The following is a 14,776-nucleotide window of genomic DNA, read 5'->3' on the forward strand; positions in this document are numbered from 1 at the left end:
CTCTTTCTTTGTAGAAAATTCAGTTCATGAAAAAAGCACGCAGAGAAGTCGCCAGCAACATTCAAGCCCACTACCGAAGAGGTACAAAGTAGTGAAAATAGTGTGACATTAATTTTTGTGTTCAATGTACAGTTGAGGAACACAAGAAAAGAGTATCTACGAAGCTACAGGAGATTGAAGAGAATAGAACAGACTTGAGCAGCCCTGTTGCAGGCGCGCCCCAGGGCAAGAGCATACACATGATGCCTGGCTTGTTGGATAGTGATGAAGTCTCACCTCAGAGCAGTGAAAAGGCTCAAGCAGCCGTCATGCAGATACTGGGAGGTGGGTTGTGTATGGGGGTGCTAAATTTCAGTGTCTGTAGTGTTTAGTGGATAAATGCTTTAATTATCACATATTATGTAGAACATACCAAGTCCATTGACACGATGTGGGATGGAATGAAGGAAAAGGCACTTAAAGAGATCTCCCCGTTTATCGAGCACTCTAACCAACTGAAACAAGTGGCCAGTCCATCTGTGAGACAGTGTCTGGATATTTACAACAGGCCCACAGCTCGAGACAGATACGGAATGGTAAATTAAAATGAATCATAATTATCGGAAAACTAATCTTGTGACTTATGTTTTGTTTACAGCCTATTCTGTTAAGTGATGTTCTTGATGAAACGAGTGCCACTAGGGGTCGTCAACTCACTGCCATGAACAGTACTCTAGAGCGACTGGTTAGGAACACACAGACAAAAGCACAGCTCATGCTTGATAACAAACACACGTTGACATCCTCCACATCTTGTGACCCCAAGTTCTATATAACTAATGAATTCTCATCAACAAACCAACTCCAGCAAAAGTCAGAATCAGCCAGAGTGGCTAAAAATACACGATCCATTATTACAGCACCAAGACGATGCAATACCAGCCTTGATGTAAAGAAACAACTTCCCTCGTATCTGACGCCTGATGGTGACCTTGTGTCAGGCTCTCTAGAAGAACTAGGAGATCTTATCTATTGTGCCCCCAGCAGAAGTAGAAGAACTGAGCAATCCACGCCCGTAGAGAACTCTGTATTCTTAACTGATATTCCTAGAGGCTCTTCACAGACTAGTGTCAGTCCTTTAAACAGTGATTTGTCGAAATGTGGTAGTCAAACATCATTGAGGAGTGTATGGCAGCCATTGGGTAGCACTGCCCTGACTGAGCATAGGAGAGTAACTGAACGGTCTGTTTCTGGACTGGGACACTTAGCTCATGGCAGATACAGTATGTGGAAGCCTACTACCTGTGTTGTCAATTCTAGTTCTGAGGACAATCTTAGATCTCTAGAATTTGTTGATGTATCGTTATAGTGTTCATATCATGTTTTTACAGTTGAATAAAATGAATAATTATACAACCATTGTTTCTTCTCCATGACTGGGATGCATGCACTGTACGCATGATAGCATAATTATACGTACAAAACATAGATTCTACTAATCACTAGCATCTTCGTCACTAAAGTAAGAGTCTGGTTTTATTGTTCGTCTCTTTCCAAATTCATTGAGCTGAATACTAGGGGTGAGTTCAGCCTTACTAGAGCCAGCAGCTTCATACTCCTTCATGTCCTGGCACAGGCTGTAGCAAAATAAGAAGTCATTGTTAAAGTAGGAAACGAGGGGGCCTATACCGCTAGTGCAATAGGGCCCCCCTAACACCCCATGAAGATGCACATTGAGGGGGCCTATACCGCTAGTGCAATAGGGCCCCCCTAACATCCCATGAAGATGCACATTGACAGTACAGTCCCAGGTAGGAGGTAGGTTGGGCTATTGTATAACTAAGGTTATGTTACATTTACCTAATAGCCTGTGCCAGAGATAGATCATCGTCAACCTCCTCCTCTTCCTCTGAAAATACATCTGCCGCTGCACTTTGACCTGGCTGCTTTGTATCTTTCTTTGTTTTCTTCTTTTTCTCCGGTTGTTCCCTGTCACCGAGGGTATTCTTAGGGCACAGGTAACTGAGATGACCAAACTCCCCACACTCGTAGCACCTCGTCTTGTCCTTGTACACGCGTCTCTTAATAAATTCAGTAGTCCGACCATTGTCATCGGCAATCTTGCATTTTAAAGTTCGTCCAAACAGTTCTTTATGGTTGAGTGAGAGGATAGCTCTTTGGGCCGAGTTCTTGTCAACGAACAGGACAAACGCCACACCCTTGCTCTCTCTTGTCACCTTGTCCTTCATGATAGTCACTCTAGCAACCTTTCCATACTTCTCAAATATCTGTGTGAGACAAAATTCCTATTCATATACATTGTATCAGATTGTATTCAAGAGATGTCATTGTTACCTGAACTATGTCACTGTTGGTCAGCTCATATGGCAGGTTGCTCACATACACTGTACTCTTGCTTGGTGCCAAACCTCCACTCATTGTATACAGGCTGATACTGCTAGCTAGGCCTGAAAATCAGCTCATACTTCTTGTAGTCTTCAGTCTCTTCACTTGTTCTGTAACACATGGAGGGACCACGCCCCCTACCCTGTTGATGTGTGCTTTATTTAGAAACTTACCCATTCCACCACCAAAGTTTGAATGTTGAGCTTAAAACAATGGCTGCTTCAGAGAATGCCAATGAGCTAGAGCTAGAGAGAGGGATCATTTCCAATGTGCAAACCTTCTCTGCTGTATTCAAAAGGATATTTTTAAAGGTTTGTTTCTGTGTAATCCATTCTGAAACACTTTAGATCCACTCCAAATGCAGTACGGTAGAGACTTTGATAAGAATGAAAATGGAGGGGCAGTTATCAACTTTGGAGATGAATTGTTTGAAGAGGGCTTAAGCAGACTGGAAGATAAACCTGCCAGTATGTTGAATTATCTAGTTACAAAATTATCCTATTTATAATAATTATTTCATGTTAAGATCCTATCACCAATGTTCCTGATGATCTTGATGATCTTGATGATCTTGATGATGAAGATGACGTTATCATAACTGGTGAAGATGTTTTAAACCCACAACTGGCCACAAAACTACACGAGAGGGTACTCCTAATTAAGAAAGAGATAAACTGGTCGGATGAAGAGGACATCGCTCAAGAAGCCCAACTTCTCACTGATACATCACAAATGGAGTACGAGGATATACATAGTTGTTCAGATACTTGTGATTCAGATATTGAAAGTGATGTCTCGTTCATGTCTCCTCCTGGCAAACAAAAATTGACCCGTTCTGTTACACTCAATTTACCTTCACTCACAAAAGAAGACGGAGCTACTACAAACAAAGATGTTGCTAAAAATACGAATAGAATTAAATTTCCAGTTTTGAAGATTGCAAAAGCTCAAATTCGTGTTCGTAGAGTTTTTGAACCACAACCAAGCCAACTTGTATCATGTGACCTCCACACACCCCAATACTACACACGAGGAGATCGTCACTACCCGCCATCTGAGCACTGCTCCTGTTGCCTCGATGTATGGCCGGTACAAAGTCCCTGCACATCATGTCCCTGCTCTGTACCGAAATATAATGTCTGTTCCTGCCCAAGTTGTAAGAACATTCCACCATTCAATCCACCACCCCCCTACACGGTGTCTACAGGTGCTTGTCAAACTTGCTGTGAGACACCTCTTGTGAGCAGCCCAGCTTCTCTAAATCGTAGTGAACAATTTGATCGACCTCCTATCCTTTATCAGAGAGTATACTCAGCCGATGTCAATGGTTGTGATTGTCCAGAGTGTGTCGCTGTACATCCTCCCCCCCATGAACCTGAACAAAGAAGAGAAAAGAGACCACTGGATGATCAATATTGCGCTGATGGACATCGTATGATTAAGAAACACTGTACATAGATTCTAGATAGTTAGGACTTGTTATTGTTATTCTATTTATTATTCTATTTGTATGCTTATACACTGTTAGTTATTGATTTTTAAGTCTAAGGGTTTTTGTCCCTGGAAATTAAGAGGGCTCAGTTTATGACCGCGGGTTGATGAAATCTATGCTGAAACATGTAGGCGGGGGTGGCTGACCATAACCGACACACCCCCGCAACTCTTGATTGTGGGAGACGAGCTAGCAGACACGCCCCCTTCAAGAAATGCTTTCTTGCAGCTAGCCAGTCATTCAAGGTGTTTTAGCAGATTTCAATACAAGAGGATCTTGAAGGTAAGTGACACACTAACTTTGCACTATCATCTATAAGGCTGTATACTAATCTCATCATGCATGTAGCTAAAGGGGTACCCATGGATGATCAGAGTCTTCGATCAGAGCTGACCAGACTCCAGGATCGAGAGGCCACCCTCTCACACCTCCTCACACTGGAGAGAGAAAGACGAGTTAGAGCTGAGCACCTCTTTGAAGTAGAGCGTCTTGCATGCTTTCAGCTCGGTCACCAGCTTGTTAGACACAAGGTCAATCACGCTGATGCAAAGAGTGAAGGCACGATACTGTCTAACAGTGACGGACATTGTTACAACGCTTTATCGAACAAAGATCCTGTGGAGTCTTGCATTGCCTTCAAAGATACAAGCAGCTCAAAGGTGTATTTATCGTACCATACATAGCTACTGTACACACATAGCTACTGTGGCTATGTAAGTCAAATGTTGTACAACGAAGCAATTTAGAATATGTGGAGTGGTAACACTGTGTTAATCCAGTGTACAATGTCTTTGCAGGCACCTATAACAAATGGTGATATTGGAGCATTCGGAGATACCACAACTATAATGAATGCTAATCTGACACCATTGTCCACTGAAGATGACTTTGCATCTTCGATTTTCAGCCAACTTCCTCCTAATCTCCAAAATATGCTAGGAGTAGGTGGTGTTGGAGACACTCAAGGTAACTGCACTATGAGTGGTGTGTGATGATTAGCTAGCCAGCGGTTGAGTCTATGGTCTCCAGATGGTGTGTGTGTGTAGGTCTGTTGCATGCTCACCTCATTAACAGATGCTGTCAACTTAATGAAGTATTGACTGTATCAATCGTGTACCAATAGCTGACAATAACTAGTAGACTGCTAATAATTATCTCCTTGCCATGTTTTTCAGAAGACAAAGATGTTGAAGCATTGTCCAATGCTGCTGCTGCCGTTCGTGCTAACAACCCAGACACACTGCGGAGGTACGTATCGTTGCCTGGACTACAGAACAGCAAGGGAAAGTCCCTATTGGAGATGAGTTGTGAGAGAGGACATGAGGGATGTGTGCGTGTGCTGCTGGAGAGGGGCTGGAGCCCTAATGAGGCAGCAAAGAACAAGTGGACGCCTCTGCACATCTGTGCAAAGCATGGGCACTTGACGTACGTGCCTTGATTGTCTACATTGGGATAGATTAGCAACAAATTATTGGCAATTTATTTTATGTTGTCTACATAGGCTGCTTGGTTGCTATGTGTCTGATATTCTCTTTAAAAGTAAGGCCTAATAGCTAATATTCTAAAAGAACGTTATAAGTATTAGGCTTTAACTAGGATTGGCACTACTTATTAAATAAGCTTTTTAGCATTTTGCACGTATTTTCACTTCTGTTTTTTTACTGTTATCAGGTCGTAAGTAATTTGTTTTTCATTCATACCATAATTTTGTTTTTTGCAAAAAATCTAGTCCACTTAAATCTTGTATACAGTTCACTAAAGACTCTGCTGGAGTTTGGTGCTGAGCCCAATGTGAGGGATGATGATGACCAGACTCCTCTCTTCCAAGCACTGAGGGCTGGCCATGAAACTACTGCCCAGTACCTACTTCAGGCCCCAGGGACATCTCTCACGATTGTTACCAAGGTAGCAATTTGTATACAAGTTCTGTAGATAAAATACAGTGTGCAGATGCGCTCAATGACAATTTAATAAGAACTATTATGTATAAGTGCAACAGGAGCTGAAGTCATTCATTTTACTATAACATTTTTCCCACGATACGGTATTAACTTGAAGACCACATTGGGCTTTGTTGATACTTTTGTTTGTCATATGCATTGTTGTGGTTACTATCTGGTCCACTGGGACCGTCATTCTCATTAGTGTCATGAATCAGCCACACCTTGAACAGAAGAGCCTGTTCAAGCTAGGTGCGTCTAATTGGAATGAGACTACATATTACATGATTAATTCGTGTGTCAGTTGTTGTGTCCGTGCAACTGGCAGACATTTTAAGAATGCAATCCTTCCAAGAGGGTAACTATGGAGAAAATCCAATCTCCTGAACTCAATTCGCTTTGCAATTTAATAATCTGCATTGATGTGATAAGTGCTCCCTCCCTCTAGGATGGTCGCTCCCTACTCCATGCTGCTGTCCTTGGCAACCTGCCACACACACTACGCCTGCTCCTGTGTCACCTGCAAGCTTCACTCAAGGGGTTGGAATTCAAGACAATTCTCAACTCCCCTGATGGCTCTGGTAGTACCCCCCTACATACGGCAGTGTCTGGGGGTCACAAGGACTGTGTGGGGGTGTTGTGTGCCTGTGATGTAGTGGGCGTGGCACTACGAGATCGCTGGAACAGGACTCCCATGGACATGGCTCCTGATGAGGAATGCAGGGCAATGCTCCGAAATAGAGGTAAGGAGTTTCATCATAATTATATTTATGACAATCATTTAGATTGTAACCTAAATGGTCAAAACAATATGGTTGTTGTGTCTTGTTGTGGGAAACTTGTTAGACTAATTGGATCAGATATCGAAACTCATTGCATGGTTTTTAGGTTACTTGACAACAAGCTTCAATGTTTCATAACAAATAAACACTGTGTTGTATAACATCAGGAGTCATTGCTATGAATGTCAGCACGAGGTCATTGCCGGTAAATAGTATACTTGTTTGTGTACGACTTTTAGTACAATGATATTCATGACCCCATGCAAACAGTACGCGGTAACAACATCTTTACAAAGTATTAGGACATTTTTCTAACATTGTGTATTGGCATACATATACTGCAGTGTAACACATACTATAGCACATGGTTTATGTTATATACCATGCAGAGAGCAGGGCAGTACTGGTTATGGTGGAGTCTCCAGACCATTCTAGCACTCAACACAAGACCATTGGTCAGCTCTCAGTCCTAGCCCATCATCGACTCTCAGACATCGAACTCCTCATTGCCGACCTCCTATCTCGATATTGTGAGAATCTTCGAGGGCATTCTTTACTCACTCCACTCGAGAGGTTACCCCAAACTCATCATGAAGATGAACAACCGTCCACTATTGACGTTGCAAAATCACTTTCGGAGAGAATACAAAGCGAGTGTGAGCTAGCTGATGCACTTATTAATAAGGGCGACTCTGTTTTGACGCACAAATACTTCCAAAACTGCTCCAAGTCAATCAAGAGTGTTTGTGCGAGGATCTCATCTCTTGATCTGGACAGTGATAATGTGGCTTGTTACCGAGTGGGGTCGTACGAGTGGAGACACGGGACACTGGATACGGGAGTGGGTGGTAAGACTCTGCTCAGTGTGCTCGGTGAAGCACAGCCAGCTCAAGTCAGGATTACTCTGAAAGGTGAGGATTTGGAATTGTTTTGAAAGACTATCATATGATTGCTTACGTAGCTGCTTTATTTCGATCTAGCCTTGTCACCAGGCCAACTTTCTGATGTAACGCTATGTGAAAATATTTTCCTTCCATTTTATTCGGCCTATATATGAACAAGGCTAGCCCCTCTCCTGCCCTTATAAACGCACTTCCGCCCTCTTGTTTCATTGCAGGTCTGAACGATGCTTGTCTGGATCAGCTGGCATTTGAGCTGATGATCCCTGTTGCTAAGTTACAGAAATACATTGACTTGGTAAGCACATACGTGTTCTGTAATGGCTTACTTAATTATAATCTCTTTTCACCAGATTGAGCGGCACAAAGCTCTGATAATCCATGGCCCTCAAGGCAGTGGCAAAACTCACCTAGCAAGAGCTCTAGCCAACTACATCAAGGTGCACTATGTTAGACTGAACAGTTCGGTTATAGCTACAATTTTACTTATTTAACCGAGGGAGCATATTAATTTTATGTCTGTTTACAACTGTAACTTGGAGTTACTCACTCATTTTTATTGCTTCACAGGCTAACAAGAAAAGGGCCCAGGTGGTGTACGTTTCTCTCCACCCAAGCTTCCAAAGAGACGACTTATTTCGTCTCTTCCACCTCAACGGACTGCTGAGTCAGCAGGAAGGGGGTGGTCCCTCCAAACAGTCACATGTGGTAGTTTTGGACGATCTCTCGTCAATACACACACCGAGTGTCCTTGCCGAACTGTTGACATCTCTCGAGTATCGAGGGGCAGAGATGTGGGTGAACGATGTGTACGGGAGAGATGGGTCTCTACTCTATCCGTGTGGCCATTACTACCTCACTAGCTCCTCCTACTTTATAGCCACCACCAGCAAGGACTCCAGGTAATGACTGTGGTAGAGACTAAGTGGCATGCACTGATTATATAGTCATACATGTAGCTGTTGGTGTACGTGTTGACAGGGCTTTTATTGCGTATGTGCATGGGAAGTGAGCTAAAATTCAAGAATGTTGTGTTGTGAATGACTAGTTGATGTACTCTTGTGTGTGTACAGTCCTGGTGGTGATTGGGTGGACCAGTTTGCCCACATCTCCCTGGACCTGCCCTCGTCCAGTGGAGTCCTCCTGCGTCACCTCAATGCTCGATTGGTTCATTCTACGAGGGAGCTTGTTCCACACCCCGCTCTGCCAGTGTGTAGGATGGTCTGGTGGGTGTTCCAGGTCTGGGTGCTCTATAACAACTTCCTGAGACGAATTGGCCTCCAGAAACAAGCAGTCGGTGAGTTACTGTGTGCTACATTGTTTAATGAAAATGGCTGTTTCAAAACTAAGTTTAACTGTTCATAACTTGAGTTCACGTTGTACACATTTTCGTATTGCTTAATATTTTCTCTGTTGTGTACGTGTACGTGTACATGTACGTGTAGGTGTGAGACACTTTATCCAGTGCCCTGTCGAATCAGGCAAGCCTGAAGCAATTTCCAGGTTAGTGTGTACAGACATTGTAAAGAGAAAGAGTTGAGCGTATAAACTTCATGTACTATATATTTTATCTGCCCATCACTTGCAGCTGGCTTGTATCACTGTGGAGTCACCATCTTGCCCCGGCTGTCAGGTCCACACTCCTCACACCATCCTCACAACCCTCACAAAGCCACGCCCTCCCAGACTTTCAGCTAGTCTCAAAGTGTCTGTTCTCTTGCGTAGATGTTGTGTTTCAGCCATGCTGTCCTCTGAGCTACGAGGCCAGGGAGGCATGCATGAGTCAGTTAAGAGAGGCCATTGAGAATGAAGAGACTGAGCCGAGGGTAAAGAGAGAGGAAACAAATCCACACAATCACAAAGACGGTAATTATAATTCAATAAGGAAGTAAACATTCAAGCAATCCATGGCTTCCAATAAAACTTGTGTGCCGTGTTTGTGTTCTTTGGCTTTAACCATGGCAACCTCTATGTTCTTAGACGCTTCAACAAACCCCCAGTCTACAATTTCAAACAACACAGACCATCCTTCAGCTGCATCCCACCCCGCCCACAAGCCACCCCTCCCCCCTCAATCATCAGGGAGTATGGTCTCGTACGAGGACATGCTCCGAGACTCACCCAGGAGCAAGACAAAGCACCACAATGACAAGACCAGACGCAACTCATCAACGGTGAGATATCATTATCCAACATGTGCCTTTTTCAGTGTGTTGTACATTCTAACAATGGTAGTACCGTATAGCGGGTATATTACGAGGGTATAAATGTTCATGGTTTTCGCTGATTAACCATGTACCGCTAATATTTATGAATCGCGTTTAATATCACATGCATGCATGCATGCTGCAAAAAGGCTGCTATTCCACGAAAATTAACCGTGAAAATCTTTCTAAAGGCATTTCCGCGAAAGTTTATACCCTCGAAATATACCCGCTATACAGGAATACTAGGTTGTAAGGGTACTTTCTATTGTGTGCACTATCAGATAGAGTACCAGAAGGCTGCGTATCTTATCATATTATGTGTACTCTCTATTGGTACCCTCAACTGATAGTGCTCACAATAGCTGTGTGTATGATGTGTCCTCAGGAGCTTTATAAACGGATATAGTGCAACTTATTGTCTATACATTGTCTACAGAAATCAAGTGACTCAATACCACACATGCCTCAGGACAATGGCAACAGTGAACCAGCAGCTGTCGAGAGAGTTGTGTTGAGACCTAGTGAGTACTCACCTTTAGGCTAACAAGGAGAGAGGGTATTCACATGTCTATTCTATTGTTACAGAGTCACGAAATAATACCCTGAGAAAAATTCGTGCAAAAACGATTGGCCTCTTTTCAAAGGATCCCAATGGATCTTCTACTCTACCCAAGTACGTATCACACTTAGTCATTCTGTATGTGAACGAAATATCAACCTTTTTTTTCGCCCTCGTAGATTGTTCAGAAGGGGGTCAAAACAATCTCTAAACGCCAGTGCTATCTCTGAAAACTTAAGTCCCTCTGAAATCAACCCAGCCAAGGAAGCTAGACAAATGGAAGACATGTTCGATCTTCTCACCTCGGCAAACTCCAGTCGGTTTGAGGACCAACGGACCGTCTCTCCCCCTCCGAGAGCCGTGAGTATGTGTATGGACACCGACGACAAAAGAAGAGATCTAGACAATTTCCTCGACATGCTAACATCTGTGGACACATCAAGAATCGATGAGCAACGGAGTCCTCTACCTCCCGGGGTCTCTTCAAGGTCCAGCGCTAAGAAAAAGGTCATCAAAACAGTGCCTAAATACACGCTACCGACTGAGTCTCCCCTCAGGGGATCGTACAAAAACCACCCAAGCAAGCTACATGCTATTCGAGGTTCCAGCCCCACACCAGCTTACTCCACTCCTGATATTCCCAATGCAGTTTACAATCATTCATCACCTCATATCATGACTCAGCCCATCGAACGGAGGTACAACAACGTCTCCGTGTCCAGCTATGACTCGGTGTTTAATGATGATCCTCGTAGTCCTCACTCAACATCTGTTGCAGACGAGGCGTACCAACAGCAGGACAGCCCCCGTTCTGAACCTGGCTTAAAACAGTCATTCAAGGATCGAGCGCAAACTAACGATGCAAGTACCATATCGGAGCCACTTAGACGTCGAAAACCACCCCTTAAGATTGACACCCACTCATCTGTCAAATCCACACCACCACATAATGTTCGTTCACCGGCTAGCCCCCTCACAATGGCAGTATACTCCAGCCCCAAAGGAAGCCCAATGGTGCAGCCAACCTCACCCCCAGTCCCGCAAGTGGCAGACTCGGCCAGATACCCACACTCACCTATAGGAAGACTACGAAGTGTCAAGGCCACTAGTGTTGCTGATATTACTGAGGTGGATGAACTAGGAACTATCAATGATTTTGACTTGTTTCGAGCAGTTTCTGAAGGTGATCTGCTGCAATCTTCTGCCAACGACAGTTTTTTTGATTTCAGCCCAACCATGACTCACATTTACGAGGATAGCGATGCCTATAATAGTGATAATCGAGATGATGACCCACAGGACCGGAATGGTAGACCCTCTCACAGCCACCAATCAAGCCCTAGTGAAGAGGGACCACTAGAAACAAGCTCTCTGAAACGTCACTCATCCCGTACCTCTGGCTATGTTTCGGACAATCATTCATCGAATGGGAAAAGAAGCAGAAGCTCCAGCTACTACACCTCAAGAAGACGCTATAGCATCTCCTATGATCAAAATAGGGGCGTGTCTACCTCAAACTCTCTGAGAAGACGGTCTGATTGTAGCGGTGTGATTATTGGGGCTAATCTGTTGTACAGTGCTAGTCTCGGTTGTGGCTCCCTGCCCAGACTGAACTCTTCTCGCGACCGTCTTGCAAGCATTTGTGGGAGTCTAACAGAAGACCTCACAACAGAAATGTGACTGTGTTGTTTTGATTGCATAATTGTTATTTGATTGTGGATGTTGTACGTATACGATACATACATGTGACATGTGACATGTAATCCATCATTGATGCTTTTGCTCTACCATGATTTCTGAATAGGCTAATTGATTGTTACTGATGTGTATGTTGTCCTATCATTTATATTTTTAACCCTTCATGCTCACTGATACCTGACTAGCATTCTGTTACCAAACATCATCATTGCCCAACATGCACATCACATGATCTTATATTGCCTCAACACAATGTTTCATCAGACAATTTTCAAGGGGGGAATAAAGCTACGTAACTTGACAACCTAATATAGTCAAGACTATCTCAAAAACAAGGTAAAGCTAAACTACAAGCAGTTTTTCAGTCCAACAGTAGTGACGAGGGAGTCTACTCTCAGAGCTCCTTGTCGAAGTGGAAGATACCATGGCCAGGTCCACAACGCTTGATCTGGGTGATGTAGCCACTGATCTCCTTGATAGCATCCACTTGCTCTTTAAGGTACTCGCCCTCAATGAAGTCGGCCATCTGCAGGAAATAGCTTTAAATGATGTCATCGCACAGCAGGATGTGAATTATCACATTATGTAACATAAGTTTTGGGAGTGTCAACAAACCTGATAATCGTTGTTCTTGTCGGCAACGGCATGGAGGTCAAGGAGAGCCTGGTTGACATCACGCTCCAGCTGGAGGGCAGCCTCCATAGCTTCGAGGGGACCCTCCCAGTCGTCCTTGGCTGGCTTCTTGATGTCACTGAGAATGACTTTGCCACCACGCTTGACTTGGAAGTTCATGAGCTTTTCAGCATGCTCCTTCTCCTCGTCACCAGACTTCTTGAAGAACTTGCAAAAGCCAGGGAGAGCCACATCCCACCTGTCAAAGTAGTTGGACTGTGGAATAGAGGGAAAATGGTGTTAAAACATAACAAATCGATTGAATAGCCAAGAGAACTTATATAGTGCTTTTATAAACACATACTCACCATAGAGAGATAGGTGTACATGGCGTAGAACTCCAAGTTGATTTGCTTGTTGACAGCGACCTCAGACTCGGTGGCGTAGTTTTGCTTTACTAGATCAGCCATTTCCTTTCAGTTTCTGAAAAGTCTTGAAGATGTGAGGGTTGAAAAGAGAGGTACTCGAATGTACTCAGTAAATAACAAGAGAATCCGTGTAGACACTGCCACAGCAAGAGAACTGAGTGAGAAGAGGCGTGTTGCCTTTTTATAGGCTCTGGATTGCTACCCTTTGATTGGTCAATTTTGGCAGGACACGCACTCACGTGACTCTGATGCCTTCTACGCATGCTCAGAAAGCTGCATTCCTTTGTTGTGATAATACTATTGTTTGCAGAGCACTCCTGTACTGTATTACCATAGATGGTATTACCATAATTATAGCGGGTAATTTTCGGGGGACAAAATATTCGTGGTTCAGCAATATTGAGACATTTCGTGGTCAGATCTCCAACCACGAAAACCACGAATATTTTTCCCCCACGAAAATTACCCACTATAAAATTATGGTACATGATGATGTATGACTTTCATTTCCAAATTGCAAATTAGTTCTTTGTGTGTAACGCGTTTTTTGTATGTAGATGTCTATCTCATACTTATTGTCCAGAATTAATGACAGCAAACCTTGAGGACGAGGTCCATAATTATTTTACTACGTGATCCCATTGAATGATTTTGTCCCACTATTAACTGACTACTGGACTGTAGCAAATTCTTTGAAACATAATTAATTTCAGCATGCACATCACATGATCTTTGTTGCCTCAAACACAATGTTTCATCAGACATTTTTAGGGAAGGGGGGTAAAACTTAGTAACTTGACAATCTAACATAATCAAGCTCAAAAACAAAGTAAAGCTAAACTACAAGCAGTTTTTCAGTCCAACAGTAGTGACGAGGGAGTCTACTCTCCGAGCTCCTTGTCGAAGTGGAAAAGACCATGGCCAGTTCCACAACGCTTGATCTGGGTGATGTAGCCACTGATCTCCTTGGCAGCATCCACTTGCTCATGAAGGTAGTTTTGCTCAATGAAGTCGGCCATCTGCAGGAAGCAATTAAGGTAACTTTTAAATAATGCCAACTCACAGCATCAAATTACGTTACAAATGGTCACATGCAAGGTCAACAAACCTGATAATCGTTGTTCCTGTCGGCAGTGGCGTGGAGGTCAAGGAGGGCCTGGTTGACATCACGCTCCAGCTGAAGGGCAGCCTCCATAGCTTCGAGGGGACCCTCCCAGTCGTCCTTGGCTGGCTTCTTGAGGTCACTGAGAATGACTTTGCCGCCACGCTTGACTTGGAAGCTCATGAACTTTTCAGCATGCTCCTTCTCCTCGTCACCAGACTTCTTGAAGAACTTGCAAAAGCCGGGGAGAGCCACATCCCACCTGTCAAAGTAGTTGGACTGTGGAATAAAGGAAAAATGGTGTTAAAACATTAACAAATCGATTGAATAGCCAAGAGAACTTATATAGTGCTTTTATAAACACATACTCACCATAGAGAGATAGGTGTACATGGCGTAGAACTCCAAGTTGATTTGCTTGTTGACAGCGGCCTCGCACTCAGGGGCGTAGTTCTGCTTTACTAGATCAGCCATTTCCTTTTAGTTTCTGAGAAAGTATTGAAGATGTAAAGATTGAAAAGAGAGGTACTCGAATGTACTCAGTAAATAACAAGAGAATCCGTGTAGACACTGCCACAGCAAGAGAACTGAGTGAGAAGAGGCGTGTTGCCTTTTTATAGGCTCTGGATTGCTACCCTTTGATTGGTCAATTTTGGCAGGACACACACTCAC

At 43.6% G+C, this 14,776-nt stretch overlaps 6 protein-coding genes across 7 annotated transcripts in view; 3 read left to right on the forward strand and 3 right to left on the reverse strand.

Moving 5' to 3' along the window:
- The window catches only part of LOC135346169 (uncharacterized), a gene marked incomplete in the record, with an annotated part of 1,858 nt that extends 457 nt beyond the window's left edge, over window positions 1-1,401 (forward strand). Inside the window, 4 exon segments of the mRNA XM_064543706.1 lie at window positions 15-81; window positions 133-324; window positions 406-575; window positions 638-1,401. Of these exon segments, the coding sequence (XP_064399776.1) occupies window positions 15-81; window positions 133-324; window positions 406-575; window positions 638-1,348 (1,140 nt within the window).
- On the reverse strand, window positions 1,371-2,532 carry LOC135346176 (zinc finger CCHC-type and RNA-binding motif-containing protein 1-like). Of its 2 annotated transcripts, none has more exons than XM_064543717.1 (3): window positions 2,335-2,532; window positions 1,840-2,285; window positions 1,371-1,616 (listed from the first exon to the last, which is right to left on the reverse strand). In XM_064543717.1, the coding sequence occupies exons 1-3, from the start codon at window positions 2,416-2,418 to the stop codon at window positions 1,475-1,477; spliced, it is 672 nt and encodes a 223-aa protein (XP_064399787.1). In that variant the 5' UTR covers window positions 2,419-2,532; the 3' UTR covers window positions 1,371-1,474. The 2 variants fall into 2 exon arrangements, with proteins under 2 accessions (XP_064399787.1, XP_064399788.1); XM_064543718.1 differs by having other exon boundaries at window positions 1,840-2,267; window positions 2,335-2,531.
- A 2-nt stretch (window positions 2,533-2,534) lies between these two features.
- LOC135346172 (uncharacterized) lies at window positions 2,535-3,942 on the forward strand. The gene is made up of 3 exons (XM_064543711.1): window positions 2,535-2,696; window positions 2,750-2,852; window positions 2,912-3,942. The coding sequence occupies exons 1-3, from the start codon at window positions 2,598-2,600 to the stop codon at window positions 3,841-3,843; spliced, it is 1,134 nt and encodes a 377-aa protein (XP_064399781.1). The 5' UTR covers window positions 2,535-2,597; the 3' UTR covers window positions 3,844-3,942.
- Window positions 3,943-4,059: 117 nt separating this feature from the next.
- Window positions 4,060-13,139, forward strand: LOC135346434 (uncharacterized). The gene is made up of 17 exons (XM_064544050.1): window positions 4,060-4,159; window positions 4,226-4,536; window positions 4,675-4,843; window positions 5,053-5,302; window positions 5,629-5,782; window positions 6,266-6,560; window positions 6,989-7,510; window positions 7,717-7,796; window positions 7,852-7,938; window positions 8,069-8,400; window positions 8,572-8,795; window positions 8,944-9,001; window positions 9,087-9,364; window positions 9,479-9,672; window positions 10,142-10,226; window positions 10,291-10,378; window positions 10,444-13,139. Exons 2-17 carry the CDS (start codon window positions 4,240-4,242, stop codon window positions 11,942-11,944), a joined length of 4,614 nt encoding a protein of 1,537 aa, XP_064400120.1. The 5' UTR covers window positions 4,060-4,159; window positions 4,226-4,239; the 3' UTR covers window positions 11,945-13,139.
- On the reverse strand, window positions 12,197-13,173 carry LOC135346440 (soma ferritin-like). The gene is made up of 3 exons (XM_064544058.1): window positions 12,943-13,173; window positions 12,578-12,850; window positions 12,197-12,488 (listed from the first exon to the last, which is right to left on the reverse strand). Exons 1-3 carry the CDS (start codon window positions 13,042-13,044, stop codon window positions 12,357-12,359), a joined length of 507 nt encoding a protein of 168 aa, XP_064400128.1. The 5' UTR covers window positions 13,045-13,173; the 3' UTR covers window positions 12,197-12,356.
- Window positions 13,174-13,733: 560 nt separating this feature from the next.
- On the reverse strand, window positions 13,734-14,715 carry LOC135346439 (soma ferritin-like). Its single transcript, XM_064544057.1, has 3 exons — window positions 14,477-14,715; window positions 14,111-14,383; window positions 13,734-14,021 (listed from the first exon to the last, which is right to left on the reverse strand). The coding sequence occupies exons 1-3, from the start codon at window positions 14,576-14,578 to the stop codon at window positions 13,884-13,886; spliced, it is 513 nt and encodes a 170-aa protein (XP_064400127.1). The 5' UTR covers window positions 14,579-14,715; the 3' UTR covers window positions 13,734-13,883.
- Window positions 14,716-14,776: the final 61 nt, after the last annotated feature.

The sequence above is a fragment of the Halichondria panicea genome, chromosome 13, assembly GCF_963675165.1.
Source record: "Halichondria panicea chromosome 13, odHalPani1.1, whole genome shotgun sequence".
NCBI lineage: Eukaryota > Metazoa > Porifera > Demospongiae > Suberitida > Halichondriidae > Halichondria > Halichondria panicea.